At 37.1% G+C, this 18,578-nt stretch overlaps 1 protein-coding gene across 19 annotated transcripts in view; it reads right to left on the bottom strand.

The window, feature by feature from the left end:
- RBFOX2 (RNA binding fox-1 homolog 2) overlaps nucleotides 1-18,578 on the bottom strand; it is a 238,749-nt gene that overhangs the window by 82,338 nt on the left and 137,833 nt on the right. The window contains exon 1 of one of the 19 annotated variants that reach the window (XM_031463181.2): nucleotides 29-329. The exons of the other annotated variants lie outside the window; for them this stretch is intronic. Within the exon in view, the coding sequence (XP_031319041.1) occupies nucleotides 29-55 (27 nt within the window). The 5' untranslated portion in view covers nucleotides 56-329. Of the gene's footprint in view, nucleotides 1-28; nucleotides 330-18,578 lie in introns of those variants that run through there. 19 annotated transcript variants of the gene reach the window in all.

Raw genomic sequence — 18,578 nt, 5'->3', positions numbered from 1 at the left:
GAAACGCACGGAGAAACACAAATCTTACCTGAGTTACCATTTTCTTTTTCTCCATAAACCGAAGGGAACAGCTGGTGAACACTTCAAAGCAGTCGTGCTGGGGCACACCTTCCACAGCTTTCCTTCCGCCCCCCTCCCCCCCCCCCCAATCTAGATATTTAAGGGTGGGTGACTGTTCTCCCTTTATCCCGTTTTCCTTCCTTTTTCTTTCTAGTGTTTCTTCCTTTCTTTTCTCTTCCTCTCAGGCAGTCTCTCCCCCTCCTTCTTTCTCCAGCTCCCTCCCATATCTCAGGCAGATGGCTGAAGGAAGCCCCACCCCTGAATGCCTAAGGTAATTAATCAGAGTAGAGCCCCACCTCTTCCTCCTCCTCCCCCCCCCCCCCCCCCGCAGGCTGACATCTCCCAACTCCAGAAACAGGCCTGCTGCAGAATGGCAGTTTGGTGTGTGCTTTGCGCAAGCGTGTGTGTGTGTGTGTGTGTGTGTGTGTGTGTGTGTGTGTGTGTGTGTGTGTGTGTGTGTGTGTGTGTAGGAGGGAGGAGGGGGAGAGACAGGGAAGGGCAGGCGCCATGTGCAGGCATATTTTAAGGAATGAGTATCTTCGATGGTGGCATTAATTATGTAGCACAGGAAGTATTCACAGCAGCTTACCACAGTTAATACAGATTTTTAAATATTCCATCCAAGAATATCTGGTAATTACTAAGAAATGAAACAAGAATTATTTTTTACAAAACATATCCACTGATGTGCAGTTTATATATAGTCGATTTGATAAAAGATGAGCAGAGCTGCTTAATGACAGTTGGCTGGAAGGTTTTCAAGGAATGGGACCATGCAAGAATCTACTTGTCCTAAACCAGTCTAATGACTGCAAAGGACAAAAGGAGAGGAGGGAGGTTATTTAAGTGCTTGTTTTTTCTACTGTAAAAAACCTGGGGATTCTGAAAAAGGTGTCTACAAACATGACTGCTTAAGAAACATCAGGTGGATACAAATCTGACTGCTCAAGGCTCCCAGCTTTATTAAAAATTCTGGTTAACTGAGAATTCCCCGTGTGTTCCCCAGCCTTCTGTATTCAGCCTCTACTGAAAAACATAAACCCTTTCTTATATATACACTGGACATCTATGTCATTACTGTAACGAGTATTGGTTGCTGTAGGGTGCTATAGATACAGAAGGTTTGGTAGGATGTTTACTGAACAGAAGAGTTTCTTTGAAGTTCTCTTGAAAAGTCATAATGAAAAACAGCATCAAAGGTGTGATTTGGTCTAGAAGTCCTGGTCAAAGTCCTAATTCTGCCCTTTACAAGTGATCTTGGAAAAGTCTTTAATCTCTGAATATAAATGTCATAATCTCTCTACTATTATTAAATATTCAAATAAAGTAATCAATGGGAATGTTTGATGAGTGTATGTTTATCTCATAAAACAAAGAATTTCTAATTTTTTAGCATTCTAATAAATAAGACGCCATTCTAAAGGCTTTTATTATGTATTTTAGTTATGCTATACTTATCATGTTATCTCTAATAGGTTACCCAAAGGGCAAAGAGATTCCAAAATTAAGCTTCCAATTTTTAAAATAAACACATAAAGACATCAAAATTAAAAACAGCAAACCACACTGAGAATACATGATTTTTTGCTGACTCTATGAGGACTGTTTGGCAAAATGTATAACCAAGCTTTTAAAAAGTGTACCGTCTAATAATGTTGGTTGGCACACTGTCAACAAAACATTATCATACTGCCATCCAAAGTAATAATCACTTTAGCAATTCTGAAAAGAACACACAGGAGCTACCAGACAATCTGTAGAACCTGGAGAAACTGGCCAAGTCACAGCTATTTACCGAGTACCTACAATATGTCAGACACTCTTCTGGGCATTTAACAAATATCTGCATACTTCTGGTAGAATCCATAATATGTAAAGAAATATGTACAAAAGAATGGGATCTTAAAACAGAAAAAAATTAAAAGAAATAGATCGGTACTAGGCTTGTTCTTATTTAACATTTTTAGAAATGATCTAGAAGATAGAACATCCCATATTCTCTGAATTTGCAACTGAGAAGACAATTAGCAGTCAAAAATTTTAAAGACAAAGCGAAGAAGCAAAAAAGAGGTAAGTTTCACTGGAAGCAAGACCAATGCAGTGTACTTTTGGAAAAATTTAAATCATATTTATGGAATAATTATTTTTCAGTTCTAACATAAGAAATACACTGAGAATCAGTGTATACCAGTCTCTGAACCCACTGGTCCACGACAGTGCTAGGGCAAAATCCCTGGAGTACCAAGAGACAGACTCCCCGACTTCCCACCATACATGCACACACTACCCTTATGAAAGCTGTGGCGTCTTGAAGCCTGCAAGCCTCCCTACGAACGGACAGCAAAGCCCCCAAAAGATACTTCTTTTAAACAAAAAATGAGGGATACCCACAGTAAAAAGTCTAAGACTAGGATAAAGGTTTCCTTAGGCCTGGTATTCGTGCCTCTTTTCTACATTTAGGACCAACATTTTATACTGCAAATAATACACTTATAAAAGTCATTACCACAAGAAAGAGTATGAGCTAAGAGTAAAAATAAATACTAACATAATTTTCATAAACTCACTCACAGTGAGTACTGGACAAACTCAAGGATATTCTGCTGTGTGTCGCTGATTTTAAAGTCTGGCATTATAGAGGACAATGTGCTCTCTCGTGCCCTAGTGAGAGAAGAACAACTGAATGGCCTGGATCTGAACCAGCAAAACAACTAGAGTTCCCTGGTGGCTGAATGTGCTCAGCAGTGTACCAGGAAAAACTCACCTGAGAGCATTTTCTGGGTAGGGGCTTGGGGTGGGAATGAGGGGGTTGGGGAGGTAGACAGGCAAGCATATAATAAGAATGTCAGTTAAGGGAGGACACCATGCCTACCTTATGGAACAGTCTCCAGCTCCCAGCACAGTGCCTGGTGTATGGCAGTTAGTACTGGATAAATATTTGTTCAACAGACAAATGAAGGAGCTTATCCTAGTTGTCTCAACATCTTCATTGTTTCCTCCCTGTTTCATGTAATCCCCAGAATTCCAGCTTCCTTTCCCCCATATGACTCAAAGGAAATTTATTAAAGTCATCAAGGCCAGTGAAGGCCAAAGTCAATGGACATTTTATATCTTTTTTGACTTCTCGGTGGCATTTGGCACTCCCTTCTCTAGGAAACTCATTCTCACCTTCAAATGACACCAGTCTTTCCCGATTTTCCTATTTTCCTGTTCACTCGCTTCCCCATCTTACTCTTCTGCCTCTGCCCACCCTCTATGTTGGTATTGCTTGAGGTGCCATCTTCAGACCTCATTATACTGCATACCACAGGTTCTTAACCCAAAGTTCACACAGGCATCCTGGTGGAAATTTGTTTTCTTACGTGCATTTCTGTGCAGAGATGGTCTACAATATTCATCAGATTTTCAAAAGGGTACAAATCTCAAAAAAGTTAAATGTTGGTCTTCAGTTCCTGCGGCTTCGGGCTGACAAACTTGCTTGCTCTGGGTGATGTCATCCATCCCACTGCCTCAATTACCGCCCAGATACTTTGATAACCCCCACATTCCTGTGTCCAGTTGTCATTCCTGAACTCCAGATCAAAATATCCAACTGCCAAATAATGGTCATCTCCATTTAGATATCCTACAAATTTCTCTATTTTAAAAGTCCAAAACTAAATTAAATTCTCAAAACTGAACCACTAATTCATTTAGCAAATGTGAGTGCCTATTACGTGCCAGGCACCATTCCAAGTGCTGGGGGAAAACAGTAATCAACAAAGGAAATAAAAATCCCTGCATGTGTGAAGCTTGGATTCTAGTACTCACTCCACCACGTTTGTTTTGTGAAACGTGGTTAAACTTCATAACTGGTAAAATAGGTACCACTGCTTGAGAAACCTACTTTGTGGTAGCTTACCAGGCAAATATATCCATTCTTAGCTCATTTCCTCCTCAAGACAAGATATTTTAATCTCCTCTGTAGAGATGAAGGAACAAAGACTAGTTGAGGCTAAGTATCTTGTTCAAAGTCACCCAAGCCAGCAAGCTGAAGAGCCCAGATTTAAACCCAGACTCCTCCTCCTCACTCAATACCACACCAAACCAGATGCAAGTCCTATTGATTTCTCAGAAATCTGACTTTTCTTTTCATCCCTAGCACCACAAAATCAGTTCTGACCTTATTAACTGGCATTTAGCTCCCTACTTGTCTCTGCCTTCAGTCTCTTCTCAAGCAAGCTTCTCACTACTGCCAGAGCTTGATCTTTCTAAGTGAAAATCTCATCATGCCACTTCCCTGATTAAAATCCTCAACTATTTCCCAGAGTCTACAAAGGGAAAAAATACTAACTCTTAAGTAGGCATGTAAGAGACATAATGTGGCTTCAGCATACCTGTCCAGAGTCCCTCTCCCCATCCACCGCTCTTCTCTGCTCCATACTTTATGACTTACAGTTAGTTCCTCCATGCTTCTGGTTTTTTTTTTTTTTTTTCCTGTTTTCTGTTCTTACTCCTTTGAGTATGGCCTTTAAGGCTAATTCATCCTTCAAGGCTCAGTTTAGGGATCCCCTGCAGCAGAAAGACTTTCTTGATCTATCTGATCCCATATCTGGGTTAGGAACTCCGAACTCCTGTGCCTTAGTGCCTAAGCCATGATTCATATTGTTTCTGCATAACTTTGACTAGACTGTGAGCAATCTGAGGGTAGGAACTGTGTTTCACAATCCTAACCCAGTACCTAACCTAATGCTTGAATACCTAGTAGATGAATAAATGTTTGATGAAATAAAACAATAATGCCTTGTTTTCTTCTTTTTTTTTTTTTTAAAAAAAATTGAAGTATAGCCTGTTTACAATGTTGTGTTAATTTCTGGTATACAGCATGGTGATTCAGTCATATACATACATACATATATATGTATATATATGTGTGTATATATATTTCTTTCCATATTTTTCATTATAGGTTATTACAAGGCATTGAATATAGTTCCCTGTGCTCTACAGTAGGTCCTTGTTGTTTATCCATTTTAGGTATAGTAGTTAGTATTTGCAAACACCAAACTCGCACTTTATCCCACCCCACCGTGTTTCCCCTGGGGAAATTATCCCTTCCTACCTCCTTTCCCCCAGGTAATCATAAGTTTGTTTTCCATGTCTGTGAGTCTGTTTCTATTTTGTAAATAAGTTCATTTGTCTCGTTTTTTTTTAGATTCCATATGTAAGTTGTATCATATGGTATTTTTCTTTCTCTTTCTGAATGCTTTGATTTCTATCTCTAGCCATTTATTTATCCATATATGGGTACAAAACGATGAAGAGCATCTATGTGGTTACCAAAATACTATCAAAGCATTATTTTCTTCCCAAAGAGTACTTGGAAATACCTTCAAATTCATAAATTTACTTCAGTATCTTAGAAATTTGAAGGCGAAAGGAAGATGTATAAAATGAGAGAGGAAAAAGGCCTTATTTTCAACATTATTAGTTAGAATAGTTCAGATTCTAGACAAAACAATACTCACTGATTAAAAACAAAAAAAGGGCTCACAACTTTAGGTAGTCCTACTCTTCACAACTTTACACAGCTGGGGCTGAACTTCCCCACCTGCCACCCACATACCAGCAATGCTACAAAAGCAGATCCAAGAGTCCCTGGCCAGTAGGCAGCTTTTGCTCATACTTTCCCAGGCTGCCACTGATGCCCAAGTGAAAAGCAACATTAAAGGGACAGCATTTCCTGCAGTAATAAAAACTTGTTAGTATAAATGTGCTTCACAGCATGCTCCCCCCAACACAATAACCCTAAGTGTAAATAACAATTTACACCTAATAGATATTAAATACCTTCCCAGAAGCGTCTCCAAGACAATACTACTTTAATATCCTTTGCCCCAGCATCCCTTTTAATATTTATAGATCATTCTATTATAGATAATTCTATTCATAGGTAATTTATATATAGAGAGATAATTTATAGATAATTCTGTTATGTCTTAGCTCCTTTTCTATGGTTTGGGAAGGGTTCAGTTATATAGAACCCATTCTAGAAAAAAAAAGGTGAGAATACAATTTGAATCAACTTCTTTAGACCTTATGCTTATAAAAATCAAATAACCCTCGTATTTATTTCTTGTCCCCAAAATCAAATCTTTAGAAAAAGACTACAAATAGCATCCATTAAGATACAGGTGAGGCCAGATAAATTAGAAAACATCACTTTATAAATTTTTAATTAGATTTGCATAACATATTCTTTAAAGTATCTTTAAAGTATCCCAAACTCTAGACAACTAGAGTCATGTATACAATTGAAATTACGTGTACAATCTCTGTATTCTCTGACAGATTAAGGAAAAGGTTCTCAGACAAATATTAAAGGATGAGACACAAATTTACGACTAACCAAATTATCAAGAAAATAACATGTGATTAATCTGTGAAAACTGAAGTGTACTGCTTCTCCAGTAATAAAATGTGCCATGTCTCTATTACTAAATTACTGGAGATTCTGCCTGTTTTCTTCACCACTACATCCCTGTGCCTGGCACACAGTATAGACTCAAAAAACATCTGATGAGCAATAAACTAATTCAAAATGAGAACTAAAGGGATATCCCTCTTCATCCATCTTCCCACAATGAAGTGGACAGCCTATGGGCTAACCGACTACATCATTCTGCAGACCTGAGCATGCTCTAGACAAAGGTTATCTTTTACATAGGTCACGTTCTCTCAGTTTTCCAGATGCCTAATGTCCTTAAGAGCTGTACTTAGCTGTCCTAAACCCTCAAATCAGGACACTGAGCTACTATGCCCCCAATAATGTAATACCCCGTGTCTACTTCCTCCAACTGCCCCATTCACCTCAAAATGATAATCAGTGCCAATGTGTTCAAGGGGTGACAGGCTAAGTAAAATGGCCTCAGGGAAAACTGTGATAATAGATGAACCCCTAACTTGCAACCTATTAGTTATCACATAACATAAAATTTACCGTCTTATCCATTTTTAAGTATACAATTCAGTGGTATTAAATACAGTGGCCCCTTGAACAATATGGTTTTGAACAGAGCAGGTCCACTTACACGTGTATTTTTTTCACTGAATATGTACTATAGCACTACACGATCGGTGACTGGTTGAATCTGAGGGCGCAGAACCACGGATATGAGGGCTGACTGTAAGGTTATACGGGAATTTTCGACTGTGCATAGGGCTGGTGTCCCTAATCCCCATGTTGTTCAAGGGTCAACTGTATATTCATAATTTGCTACCATCACCACACCACCCACCTCTTCATTTTTTAAAATGAGACTCTATATCCATTAAACAATAATTCCCCAACCCCCCATCCCCCCTGTCCCAGAGCCCCTGGCAACCACAATCCTACTTTCTGTCTCTATGAATTTGACTACTCTAAGTACCTCTCATGAGTGGAATCATACAGTATTTGTCTTTTTATGACTGGCTTAGTTCAATTAGCATAATATCCCCAAGGTTCACCCATGTTGCTCCTTCTGTCAGAATTTTCTTCCTTTTTAAGGCTAAATTTTATTCCACTGCATGTATGTATCATATTTTGGTTATCCACTCATCCACTGATGCATAATTGTGTTGCTGCTTCTACCTTTGGCTATTGTGAATAATGCTTCTATGAACATGGGTATACAAATATCTTTCCAAGACCCTGCTTTCAATTCTTTTGGGTATATACCCAGAAGTAGAAGTGCTGGGTCATATGGCAACTCTATTTTTAATTTTTCAGCAACTGCCATATTGTTTTCCACAGCAGCTGTACCATTTTACATTCCTATCAACAGTGCACAAGGGTTCCAATTTCTCTACATCCTTGCCAACACTTGTTATTTTCTGTTTTTTTGACAGTAGCTATCCTAACAAGTTACAGTTTAACCATCCAGTCAGAAGTGATAAATGTCTAATCTAAAAGAGTAATTTCAAGAACAGTTTCTCAAATAGACTTTTTATGGGAAGGGAGACTACACTCATTGTCCTTTATTCATATCCAACAAGCCCCTATCTACTTACTCTGCCTGTATTTTAAACTGCTTTGGCCCAGATTTGGTTCTGCAAAAATTGTAACTAATAAAATAACTAATTTCAATTGAACACTTTTAAGACAGGCATAATTTTATTAACCTCAAGGGCAATAAAAGGTCAAGTACCTAAAATACTTCAGTGCCCTGTGTTGAGAATTCACTTTATTTCAGTATCTCAACACTAGCAATTCTAGAAATACTTTATTTAAATAATAGGTGCAAAACCTTTAATTAAAAAAATACTATTCAATCATGGTTTCAATATTTTCAAATTGCACAATGCACTGGTACAGAACCACAAGTAGTATGCAATGAGGAGGTTTGTTTTAACTAAGTACAAGAATATAACAAGCTAAAAAGAAAATTTTGTAACTATAGTTGAGATAAGAGTTTGGGTAGCAAACAACATCTATAAATGCACCGGAAAAAAACTGTTACTCTAACAGAATTAACAAATAAGACTGTAAGATAGTTTGAGATCCTTCAACTTAAAATGGCTTTTTCAATCACATTGATTTTCCTGATGTAGTAGAGAATGTACTCTTAAATTTTAATATCGTATTATCTGCATTTCTAAGCTACCTTAATTTCAGAGAGAATAAACCTACTAAATGAAGCAAAGTCAAGAAAGTGCTGTTTCAAATACTGAGCACCAAATTTATCAGTACTAAATCTTAATGACTGAAAAGATTTGGGGTGGCAAATTCATTTTATCATAAATGAATAAAATTTTACTGCAAAAGACTTTATCAAACATGTCATAATTTCTAAATAGGAATCCTTTAACCCACCCCACAATTTTTATTATTGCAAGAAATGGCCAATTTTCTACATCAAAAATTTTATTTACATAATTTTTTTTTCATAAATCTCCAACACCTCAATCTTCTCTGGAAACACTTTTTCAGTGTTTTTTTCTGAGATGATTTTACTTCTATTATAGTTACTACAAGTCCCTTCCTTTACTAGTTGGGTCTCAGAAATTTGCTTTTCACAGATGTTTCTCTTCACATCTGTGCACATCAATATTTACTTGTAAGAAGCTTTGCTTCAAATCTAGTCTCATGACACTTTCAGCCTGAAGCTGTTGCACAGACCAATCTATTGTTTCATGCCAGGAGAGAGAGAGTTCACAGATAAATGAGACCCAACTTGTCAAATATATCAAAACCTCATTATGGAAAATACATACTCCATCAGAGCAACTCAAAATAATGAAAAATTATCCAGTTAATATAAAACATATAGTATAGACCAATGTGAATAGAACAGAGTTAAAGAAACACAACCATATCCCCCCCACCCACATGACTTCCACACTGGTAGCTTAAGACCTGTCCAAGTAAGTTTACTCTGGAAGGCTTACACAACAGGCCCAATTAAAAATAGCTTGCCTTTAGGCCCGAAATACCTAATAAGATATACTCGTGTGTCTGTAACTTCCTTTAACCCTATGTATTTCTGTCCAAACCACAACTTTGGAGCTAATTATTAGAAAAATGGCTATTTGAAAGAAAAAATAACCAATGCCACGAAAACAAACTAAATCAAACTGAGAAACCAAGTAGTATCTATAATTCAGTTAACTGTATTGATAACCATTTTTATTTTCCACTTCTAGGTTTTCAGCACAATCAATGAATACTTCAAAAATCATGACACATGAAAGATCATCTAGTCCAACCCATTCATTTTATATACAAGGAAAGTGAAGTCAAGAAAAATAAAGCTATCTGAGCACGAATATGGAGGTGGTTAATACTACAGCTTGAATCAGATTCCAGAATCTTTAACTTCAGCTTCACTCACTATACTGCTACTAACTTAAAGATAAAGTTATTCAGGAATATTCTTGATAAAGACCTAAATTTTTATGATTCTAGATTTCAACAAGTTAGTAACTAAGACGGCAATTATCCCATCACAGAACAGTCTAAAATGTTACATTAAGTGTGGAGAGAGCGCCCTCTACTGTATATTACCTTTCTGAAAAATACAGCAACAATTGGAAACGCTATCTGTGCTTCTCATCTACTCAAAAGGAAGCCTGAAGTTTACTACAACATATATATGGGGGCTTAGTTATGTTACATTTATAATGCCAAGCACACTATTTAAAACACACACACACACACACAAACACACACACATCTCTACTTTTAGGATTGAAAGCAACCACTCCTGCCCAGCCCTCAATGCTACAAAATTCAAACCTCCTGTTACAGCAAATTAGCAAATAACTTTGGGAAATCTGCTCTGAGTGGTACCAGGTCAGAAGACAGGAAGTTTATAAGCATTTCATCCCCCCATAAGACCCTCACATCAATCAAATACTATCTAGAAAGTAAGTCATAACCCTTAGCTTACCTGGACAACAGGATATTGATAATCCATACAATACACACCATACATAGCAAAGGGGAAAAAAATCTTCAGATAAGACAGTACAAAAAGTGTCTAAGCTTTTGCCTTGTTTGATCTGGCTGTCCTGTCCAAAGGAACTAGGGAGCACCAAAAAATCCTTGGCTGACTTCCAGTCTACGCAGATAGGTATGTTGGCTCAGATGATGAAGAGCTTGGTTCAGCCCACGCTTCCACCCCAGTAAGATTCAACACTACACAGAAGAACATTCAGGGAAAAGCAAAAAGTTCCCACTGAGTTATAGACTGAAAACGACACTAGAGATTTGCTGTTACTGTTGGTTTTAAATTGACAACTCCTCCAGAAACTCAAGGGGCAGAGAATGACAGCCAAGGAAGGGAACACGGGCTCCTTAAAGTGGCACACAAAAACGGTAGGAAGCACAAGGTATCCGGGATCCAACATGATATATATATTCTAGGCTTTAAGTACGTCAGAGGGAACACTCCCAATCCAGAACATGGAAAGGCAGATGGGACTGGTTTTATTTCTCTATTTCTTCTTGGGCGGGACTGCACGCCCGCGCATGCACGTACACACACACACACACACACACACACACACACACACACACACCCTTCTCACTGTCTCCGGCAGAGACAGGTGTTAGGATTAACAGTATAAAATCCTTCTGCCATGGAAAGGAATGGGAGAAAAATGAAGTCACACTGCTACATGCAGTAAAAGGATCTCTTTCATGACATTGTATGTTTCTGTATCATTTAACACCTCCTCCACTGTGCTTTAACAGAAGCTAGGACAGCTGGCAGGATCAGCACTAGAAAAGAGGAAGGTGGCCCCAACTCTGAGGCAACATGAGTCCACTGGAGACCTTCAGATATGCAAGATACTCTCTCAGCTGTTCCAATCAAACATGGAAGGATTAACTCCGGCTGCCTGCAAAAAGGTTGGGGGTGGAAAGGTCTTTTCAGAAAAGCCAGTTGCTCTTCCCCTTTTAGGAAGCTGCTATACCCACCCTGCCATTATATACAAACACACATGTGCACACATATTTCTATAACAGATATTAAAAGCAGTAACAACCATGGACAGGTGTTAAGTCAGTCTGACAATGCATGGTAAGTTAAAGAGGTGGCTTTCAGAGCCTAAATAGCCCATCTAAAAATCAGAGAACTGCTAAGTAATTCTTAGGAAATAGGATAAGAGTGAGCAGAAAGTAAAGAGAAATGCTCAGTAAGAGAGACATACCATTTATAACTATCTCTCCTAAGAAATCTCCTACTTGGGGCAAACATTCAAAAGTTCAAAATGATAAATAATTCTAAATTAGTTTTAGGAGCTCTGATCTCCCTAATCTTGGAGAGCCAGTAATATTAGAACATGTTTTAGTAAGATTAGCCCGTGAGGATTATTTGCAACTGTGAGGCATTTGTAAGAGTTTAAGTCTTACCATGCCCCCTTCACCCCCAGTGCAATTTTTCTCCTTTTATGGTCACTGCAATTTATTTTATTATTGTTCAGGAGAAATTGTTTTTTAAGAGTCAAAATGGCCTTAGTACATTTACGATAGATCTCTTGGTTAAGCATTTATCTTAAATCGGTTCTAAGAGATTAGGAGGACCATTATAATGTACTAAATTATCTTCAGATTGCTAATACCGATTCTATGTGTATTACACATGAGGGACAATAATCAACTCAGTGTAATTTTTAAAAGTTTACTGAATATCTATTATACACAAGGTATTGTGCTAACAAGCACTGGGGAAATGAACAGATACAGTTCTATTGTAAAGGAATTTGCAGTTTATGGGAGAATAGATGAGTACCCAGGTAAAACCAAAAGGCAAAACAACGCTACAGCACAAAATTAAACATTGTAAGCAATTTCTTACACAGGGAATAACATTTTCAAAAAGCTGCTCTTTATGAACACTTCCATAAAGTGTCACTTTCTCACCACTAAAACTATGAGGCCCTTCTGTGTCAGTTCTTAACAGAGATTACCTGAGCCTTAGAACATTTTTGATCTGATTCGTCACAACTTAAGGCTTGTAATTATACATTCTAATTGTCCTCTATATAGTTACTAAAATGGTAATTAAGAAATAACAAAAGGAATATTTCTGTAATAAAACGTTATACTAAATTTCCCCTTCTAATCAAATCAAGTAATTCTCCAGTCCTCCTTCCTCCTGTACACACAGCCGTCCCACCTTCACTGTACTTCATTTCATACACAGCAGTACTGGCCACACACATACTTGTAAACTAACATCTTAAACCACTATTACATCTTCTTGACATGATTGGTATCAAGATTCTCTTGATAGGAAAACTGGGAAATGATGATACTTACAAACCACCAAGGGCTGTGATAATAAACCATGGCTGACAAACTTAACTTTCATGAGTTAACTCAGTTCAATATCTGATGGATTAATCACAGAAGATGGAATTTTCCTAAAGATGACAGATTATAACTCAAATTCTAAAACAACTGACACAATTTCAGCCTAAAAGTGCTCCCCAAATATGTTATTGAGGGCCTCATCAATTTCTGGAGCTTTAAATTCTTATTGAGGATAGATTTACACATATAAGATGAAAAGATGTGACTGATAAATTAAACAAAAAAAATTATATTGCTCAATAATGGTTAGAGTGTAATTCCATATTTGTAAATGCACATATGTATCTGTGTATATTAATCAATAAGTTACATGTGTAATTTATAAGCTTTATGTCTTACATGTAAGTTACATGTTATATTTTTATATACACACATATAACTTATTTGTTGACACACACACCAATATATGCCATATATAGTATGTATTACATTCACATACACACCCACGGACACACAATTCACACATACATTATGACAGGCATAAGACAAAACCGACACCTATAGGGGGGTGGGATAGCGGGAAAGTGAGTTGGTTTTCATTTATTACTTTAGAGACAAACTTCTAATTTGTTCAAATATATTTAAATTGGCATTTATTGCTCCTGTAATTTATCTTTTCATAAGTTTAAGGGAATCACAACAGATTTTACTTTGAGTACAAATACTTTAAAAATTAATAATACTCTCTCAGTCTCTCATTTATATTATCACATTTGCTTTACCTGACATGATGGCGTAAATATAAACTCTCATTTAATCCTGGAGGATTTAGACACTAAATAATCTGTGCCCAGTCTAGTTTAAATAATGAGCCCTTCAGAAAAATGGCAAAATAATTCAATATGTGAATTATAACTCCCTGTACTTCTTGCCTTTTTACTTACCTCTTTCTGTAAAATTTTTAAAATTCTTTTAATTAAAGACCAATAACTTAGTCGAACTTAAATTCTAAAATATAGAGAGAAAGGCAAACCTTTCACCAGGAAGACAGCATACTATAAAAGATTAAATTACAACAGGGTGAAAGGGTTGCTCTCCTTTCCTAACATACAGTCTTTCTGCAGACTAATGTAGCCTTAACAGAGATTCTATGCATACATCGGAAGTTCAATATCATTGTTTCAATAATTTTTCTAATTTTCAAATTGATTTAAAAAATGGAAACAAAAAATGTAACCATTTTCAACTCAGAAGTTACTACTAAGTGATTCCCACCCACCCCAGAATATACTAGGTATTTCCTTTAAATTTTAAATACTATCATATTAATTCAAATAAAAATTTCAGAAATAAAAAGACTGATTCTTCACAATAAGGTCAGAGTTATTTGCTGACAATTTTAATTCAAATCATTTGAAAAAGTACAAGCTATGCAGTATTATTAATGCTTTTATAGTATTAAAGTTTTTATATACTGATCAATTAGAAACATGAATATAGAAAATAGCCTTCCATATATATATTTCTATATATCTCATTAGCAGAGGTATTTAGATTGTATGTTTCAACATTTGGGCACACCTACAACATGTCTGTTAAACAGAATGTAATGATATCAGAAAGAAATAAATCTAGTGATATTTAGGAGTGAGATACCTAGAAATTATCTTGAGATTTATGAAATTTAAGTTTTGCTAACAATAAAGTAGACAATCTATCATATCAGTCCCATGCCAGAGGACACAGTTGGTGACAGGGTCGTGTAATCTGTACCATCTACAGCCCTAGGGATCTCAAGACTTACCAAGTACTGGATAATCAGAAAATATTTGACATTCTTCTCTTTTCTACTCTCTCATTCTTGTTTTCTTCTCTCCTTTTCCTTCCCTTCTGCCTACACCACAATCCTACCAAGAGTGTTTAAAGATACTAGTTAGGCCTCAGGGTAGAATGCTTTGGCAAAGATTGCAAAGACCTCTTCTCTAAGGTTAAAACTGGTTTTAGGAGCAATCTCAGAAGGTTCTCAAAGATTGCCGTGTACTGGGATAATATAGAAGTTCAAAAAGAGGCAGCACTTGAGATAGACAGATGAGGACGGAGGGAATGGGAGAAAGAAAAACCTATATGTAGGCAAAATAACGTACTTAGAAATATGTAAGAATTACATAGGGACCCATGTGACTAGTCTACTTGACTGTGGGTGAATAGTGGCAAATGACAAGAAAAGCAGGTTGGTATCCTTGTGGAGGGCCTAGGACATCAAGCTATGTATTTCAGACCTTATCTTTAAAGACTGTTTGAGAGGGAAAGAGGGCTACAAAAATAACATTTTGTGAAAATGGCCCTTGGTGGCTGCAGGAAGAATGGAAAGGGAAACAACCAAAAGGTGGGGAGGCCAAATAGGGGCTACTATCACAACAGCCTACAGATTACTGAAGCAAAAATCACATGTTAGCAGTAGGAATAAAGAAGGAACAGATATAGAAGACATTACAAAGACAGCATCCACAGGAACTGGAGACTGTTCAGATAACACAGCATAAGACAGAAAGTAATTAAATGTAACGCCAAGGTTCTAAGTCTAGTAACTGGTCAAATAAGTATAACTCTGCTAAAAAAGGGAAGTCAGAGCATGAACCAGTTTGAAGTTGGAGCAAGACATCCAACAGAAAATGTCTAGGTGGCAGCCCCAGAAGAGAGGTCAGGGTTAGAAATGAAGATCCAAGAGGAGTATGGGAGGAACAGTCAAGGCCACAATGATTTAGTCCACATGTACTGAACAGCAACCATGTGCTTCAAAAAAGGAGAGAGGGAGAAAAGAGAAAAAAGAAAAGAAAAGTAAAAGAGAAAGGAAAAGAAAAGAAAGGAGGGAGGGAGGAAAGAAGGAAAGAGGAAAAGAGAGAACAGTTGATATAAGGCAAAGGGCTGAAAATAGAACCTTAAGGAATACTCACTTCTAGAAGGCAGAAATAGCAACAAAGGATAAAAAGATTAAGCTGGATTGTGTCCTATTCACAAAAGCCAGGACACAGAGGACATCTGTTACTTTTCCTCTATCCTGTGTCCCTTACACTAGGGAAAGTATTTCATAAATTAATACCAGAGATGAGCATACAACAATGTCAAGCAGAAATACAGAAAGGTTAAAGAGAATGAGAATTTAGAAAAAATGACTGAATTTAGCAAAGAGGAGATCAATAGAAGTTTTGAGAGAATTGTTTTAGTAATGTCAGTAAAAAGGTTGCAGCAACATTGATAAATTCATGATCAGAATGAAGAATAGACAGGATGCCTGCATATAAACTTTAACAGAACTTCCTACCTTTGGTTACTTCTTTGTCTTCCAAGTGGTAATTAAACACAAAAATAATTATTGATACATTCAACTACCTACTGTTGCCTCTATCAAGGTGGATTTTTATCTTGTTTTTGTTTTTTGCCTCTCTGTCTTCGATCATACCGTTTTTGTACCCATTTCAAAATGTCCAAAGCTGAAAAATGGACCCCATCAAGGCCTACCTTACATACTATATGCCCCACGAAGCTCCTCCTGATTATTTCCAGCTGGAAGTAATTTCTCTTTTGTCTGAACATCATGATGCTTTATCTCTAGCTGACTTACAGCACTTACCACTTTCTATACATTCTTAGGCATACTTGTTTTACTAGATGATTTCTTTAAGGATAGGACTTGTCTCTTCAACTTTGTATTTTTTCAAAGAATTAAGCCAATACCTTTACCAATACCAATATCAGATATGCTCATCACTATACAAAAAGGGAGAGTCTGCAATTACTTGAAAATACAAATCAGAGGTAAATAAACTAATCACCGTACATAGATCATCTTTTATTTGTTCATTCAGTCAACATTCATTCAACCAAGATATCCCCAACGCTGTATGAAGCCCTAGGAATAGAAAAAGCTCTCAAAGAGCTGACAATAGGGGAGAGAAAGTAGAAAATAATAAGTACCAAAACACTATTTGATAAAGGCCACACCTACTACAATGTGGCTTGGGAGAAAAATAAAGAAGCAATTGTTACTGCAGCCACCACTGCCACCATCTAATTTCCCAGGGTGGAGGAAACCAGGGATACTTCACAAGCAGTTAATGCTTGCAATGAATTGTGAAAAGCTAGTAAGAGCTTTCCAGGAGGACTGAGGTCAGTAGTGAGCATAAGCAAAGCCACACTTAGGGTACTTACAGAAAGGCAAGCAGGTAAATATATGCAAAAAAGTAAAAAAGCCTTTTAAAAAACATTCATATAAGAGTTCTCTTGGTTGCAAGGTCTGGTAAAAATTGTTGAATTTTCTACACCAATGGAAATGTTTTAAATTGTTTCTGCCAAGAAGAGCAAATCACAGTGAAGTCCAGAAACACTCCTTTGTATGACACATGGTACAAGGAGGTGCAGTAATAACAAGGTATGCCAAGTATGGCTGAAATATGTTATTCTGTTTAGAGTGACAGACGTGGCATGCAAACTGTGAGGCCAGGAATTAGCATTTTTGTTAGAAGTGTCTTTCCTCACTCTTTCATTCTAAATCAGTACTACCAAGAGGTAAAACATATCCATAAATCATAGGACAATAGACATTCACTTTAAATCCAAAAGGCAAAAAGTACATAAAAGATAAGGGTAAATGTGCAACCTTTAAAACAGAAAAATATCGTAAATATTCTAATACTGTTAGGGAAATACGTCTACAAATGATTCCACAGTTACCTTATATAATAGTGCTTTTTACCCTCTGCAGAAATTTTCATCTCAACTAACTCATAATATCTCTGTGGTAGATCACAAAAATGGTCACACTATTTCATAGCCTCCCTATCAAGAGGTGGAATTTTCTCTCCACTGCTTGAATTTGGTCCTAGCTTTGTGACTTGCATTGGCCATTGGGACACTGAGAGCAGAGGCTTGACAGGTGCTTGTTTGTTCACTGGGGCTGCCCTCTCTTGCTCCTCTCTGGAACCCTGGGCTTACCATGTGAAGAGCTGTGACGGATGAGAAACCAAGTGGAATAGGGATGAACTGTTCCTGTTGAGCACCCCTTGCCCCAACCAATGAAGGAGCTAGCCGACTGCCAGACGTGAAAGTGAGGTCATCCTAGACCACCCGGGCCCATCCAACCCAGACTAGAAGAATCACTCAAATTCCTGACCCACAGAATTGTGAATAAATAAATGATTAATGTTGTTTTAAGCCATTAAGTTTTGGGGAGGTTTGTTATGCAGCAAAACCTAAAATCTCATTCACTGCATAGCATTAAAAGGTATATCTAAATATTGGCACTGGTGCCACACTGTCTTAATTACTGTAGCTTGAAATCAGGCTGTGTTTTTCTTTTTCATGAGTGTTTTGGCTCTTCTAGGTGCTTGGCATTTCCATATAAACTTTAGAATCAGCTTATTAATTTCTATAAAAATCTTGCTTGGATTTTGATTGGGATTACATTGAACCATAGATCAGTTTGGGAAGAATTACTATCTTAAGAATATCAATTCTTTTAGCCTATGGACATAGTATATCTCTTCATTTCACTATTCAAAAATAGATTTTTAAAGGTTATGACCTTTTTCAATGTATGTGCTAAAATCAAATGCTATACCTGGGGGTATAGCACCTCATTACCAGTTTTCCAAAGTCCACTAAATTCCATAATATTCACATCCATATAAGACAGTGTGGTATTGGTGTCAAACAGAAAAATAGATCAATGGAACAGAATAGA

Source organism: Camelus dromedarius, chromosome 11 (assembly GCF_036321535.1).
Source record: "Camelus dromedarius isolate mCamDro1 chromosome 11, mCamDro1.pat, whole genome shotgun sequence".
Classification (NCBI taxonomy): Eukaryota; Metazoa; Chordata; class Mammalia; order Artiodactyla; family Camelidae; genus Camelus; species Camelus dromedarius.
The sequence above is the reverse complement of the archived record's forward strand: the minus strand, read 5'-3'. Positions and strand labels throughout refer to the sequence as shown.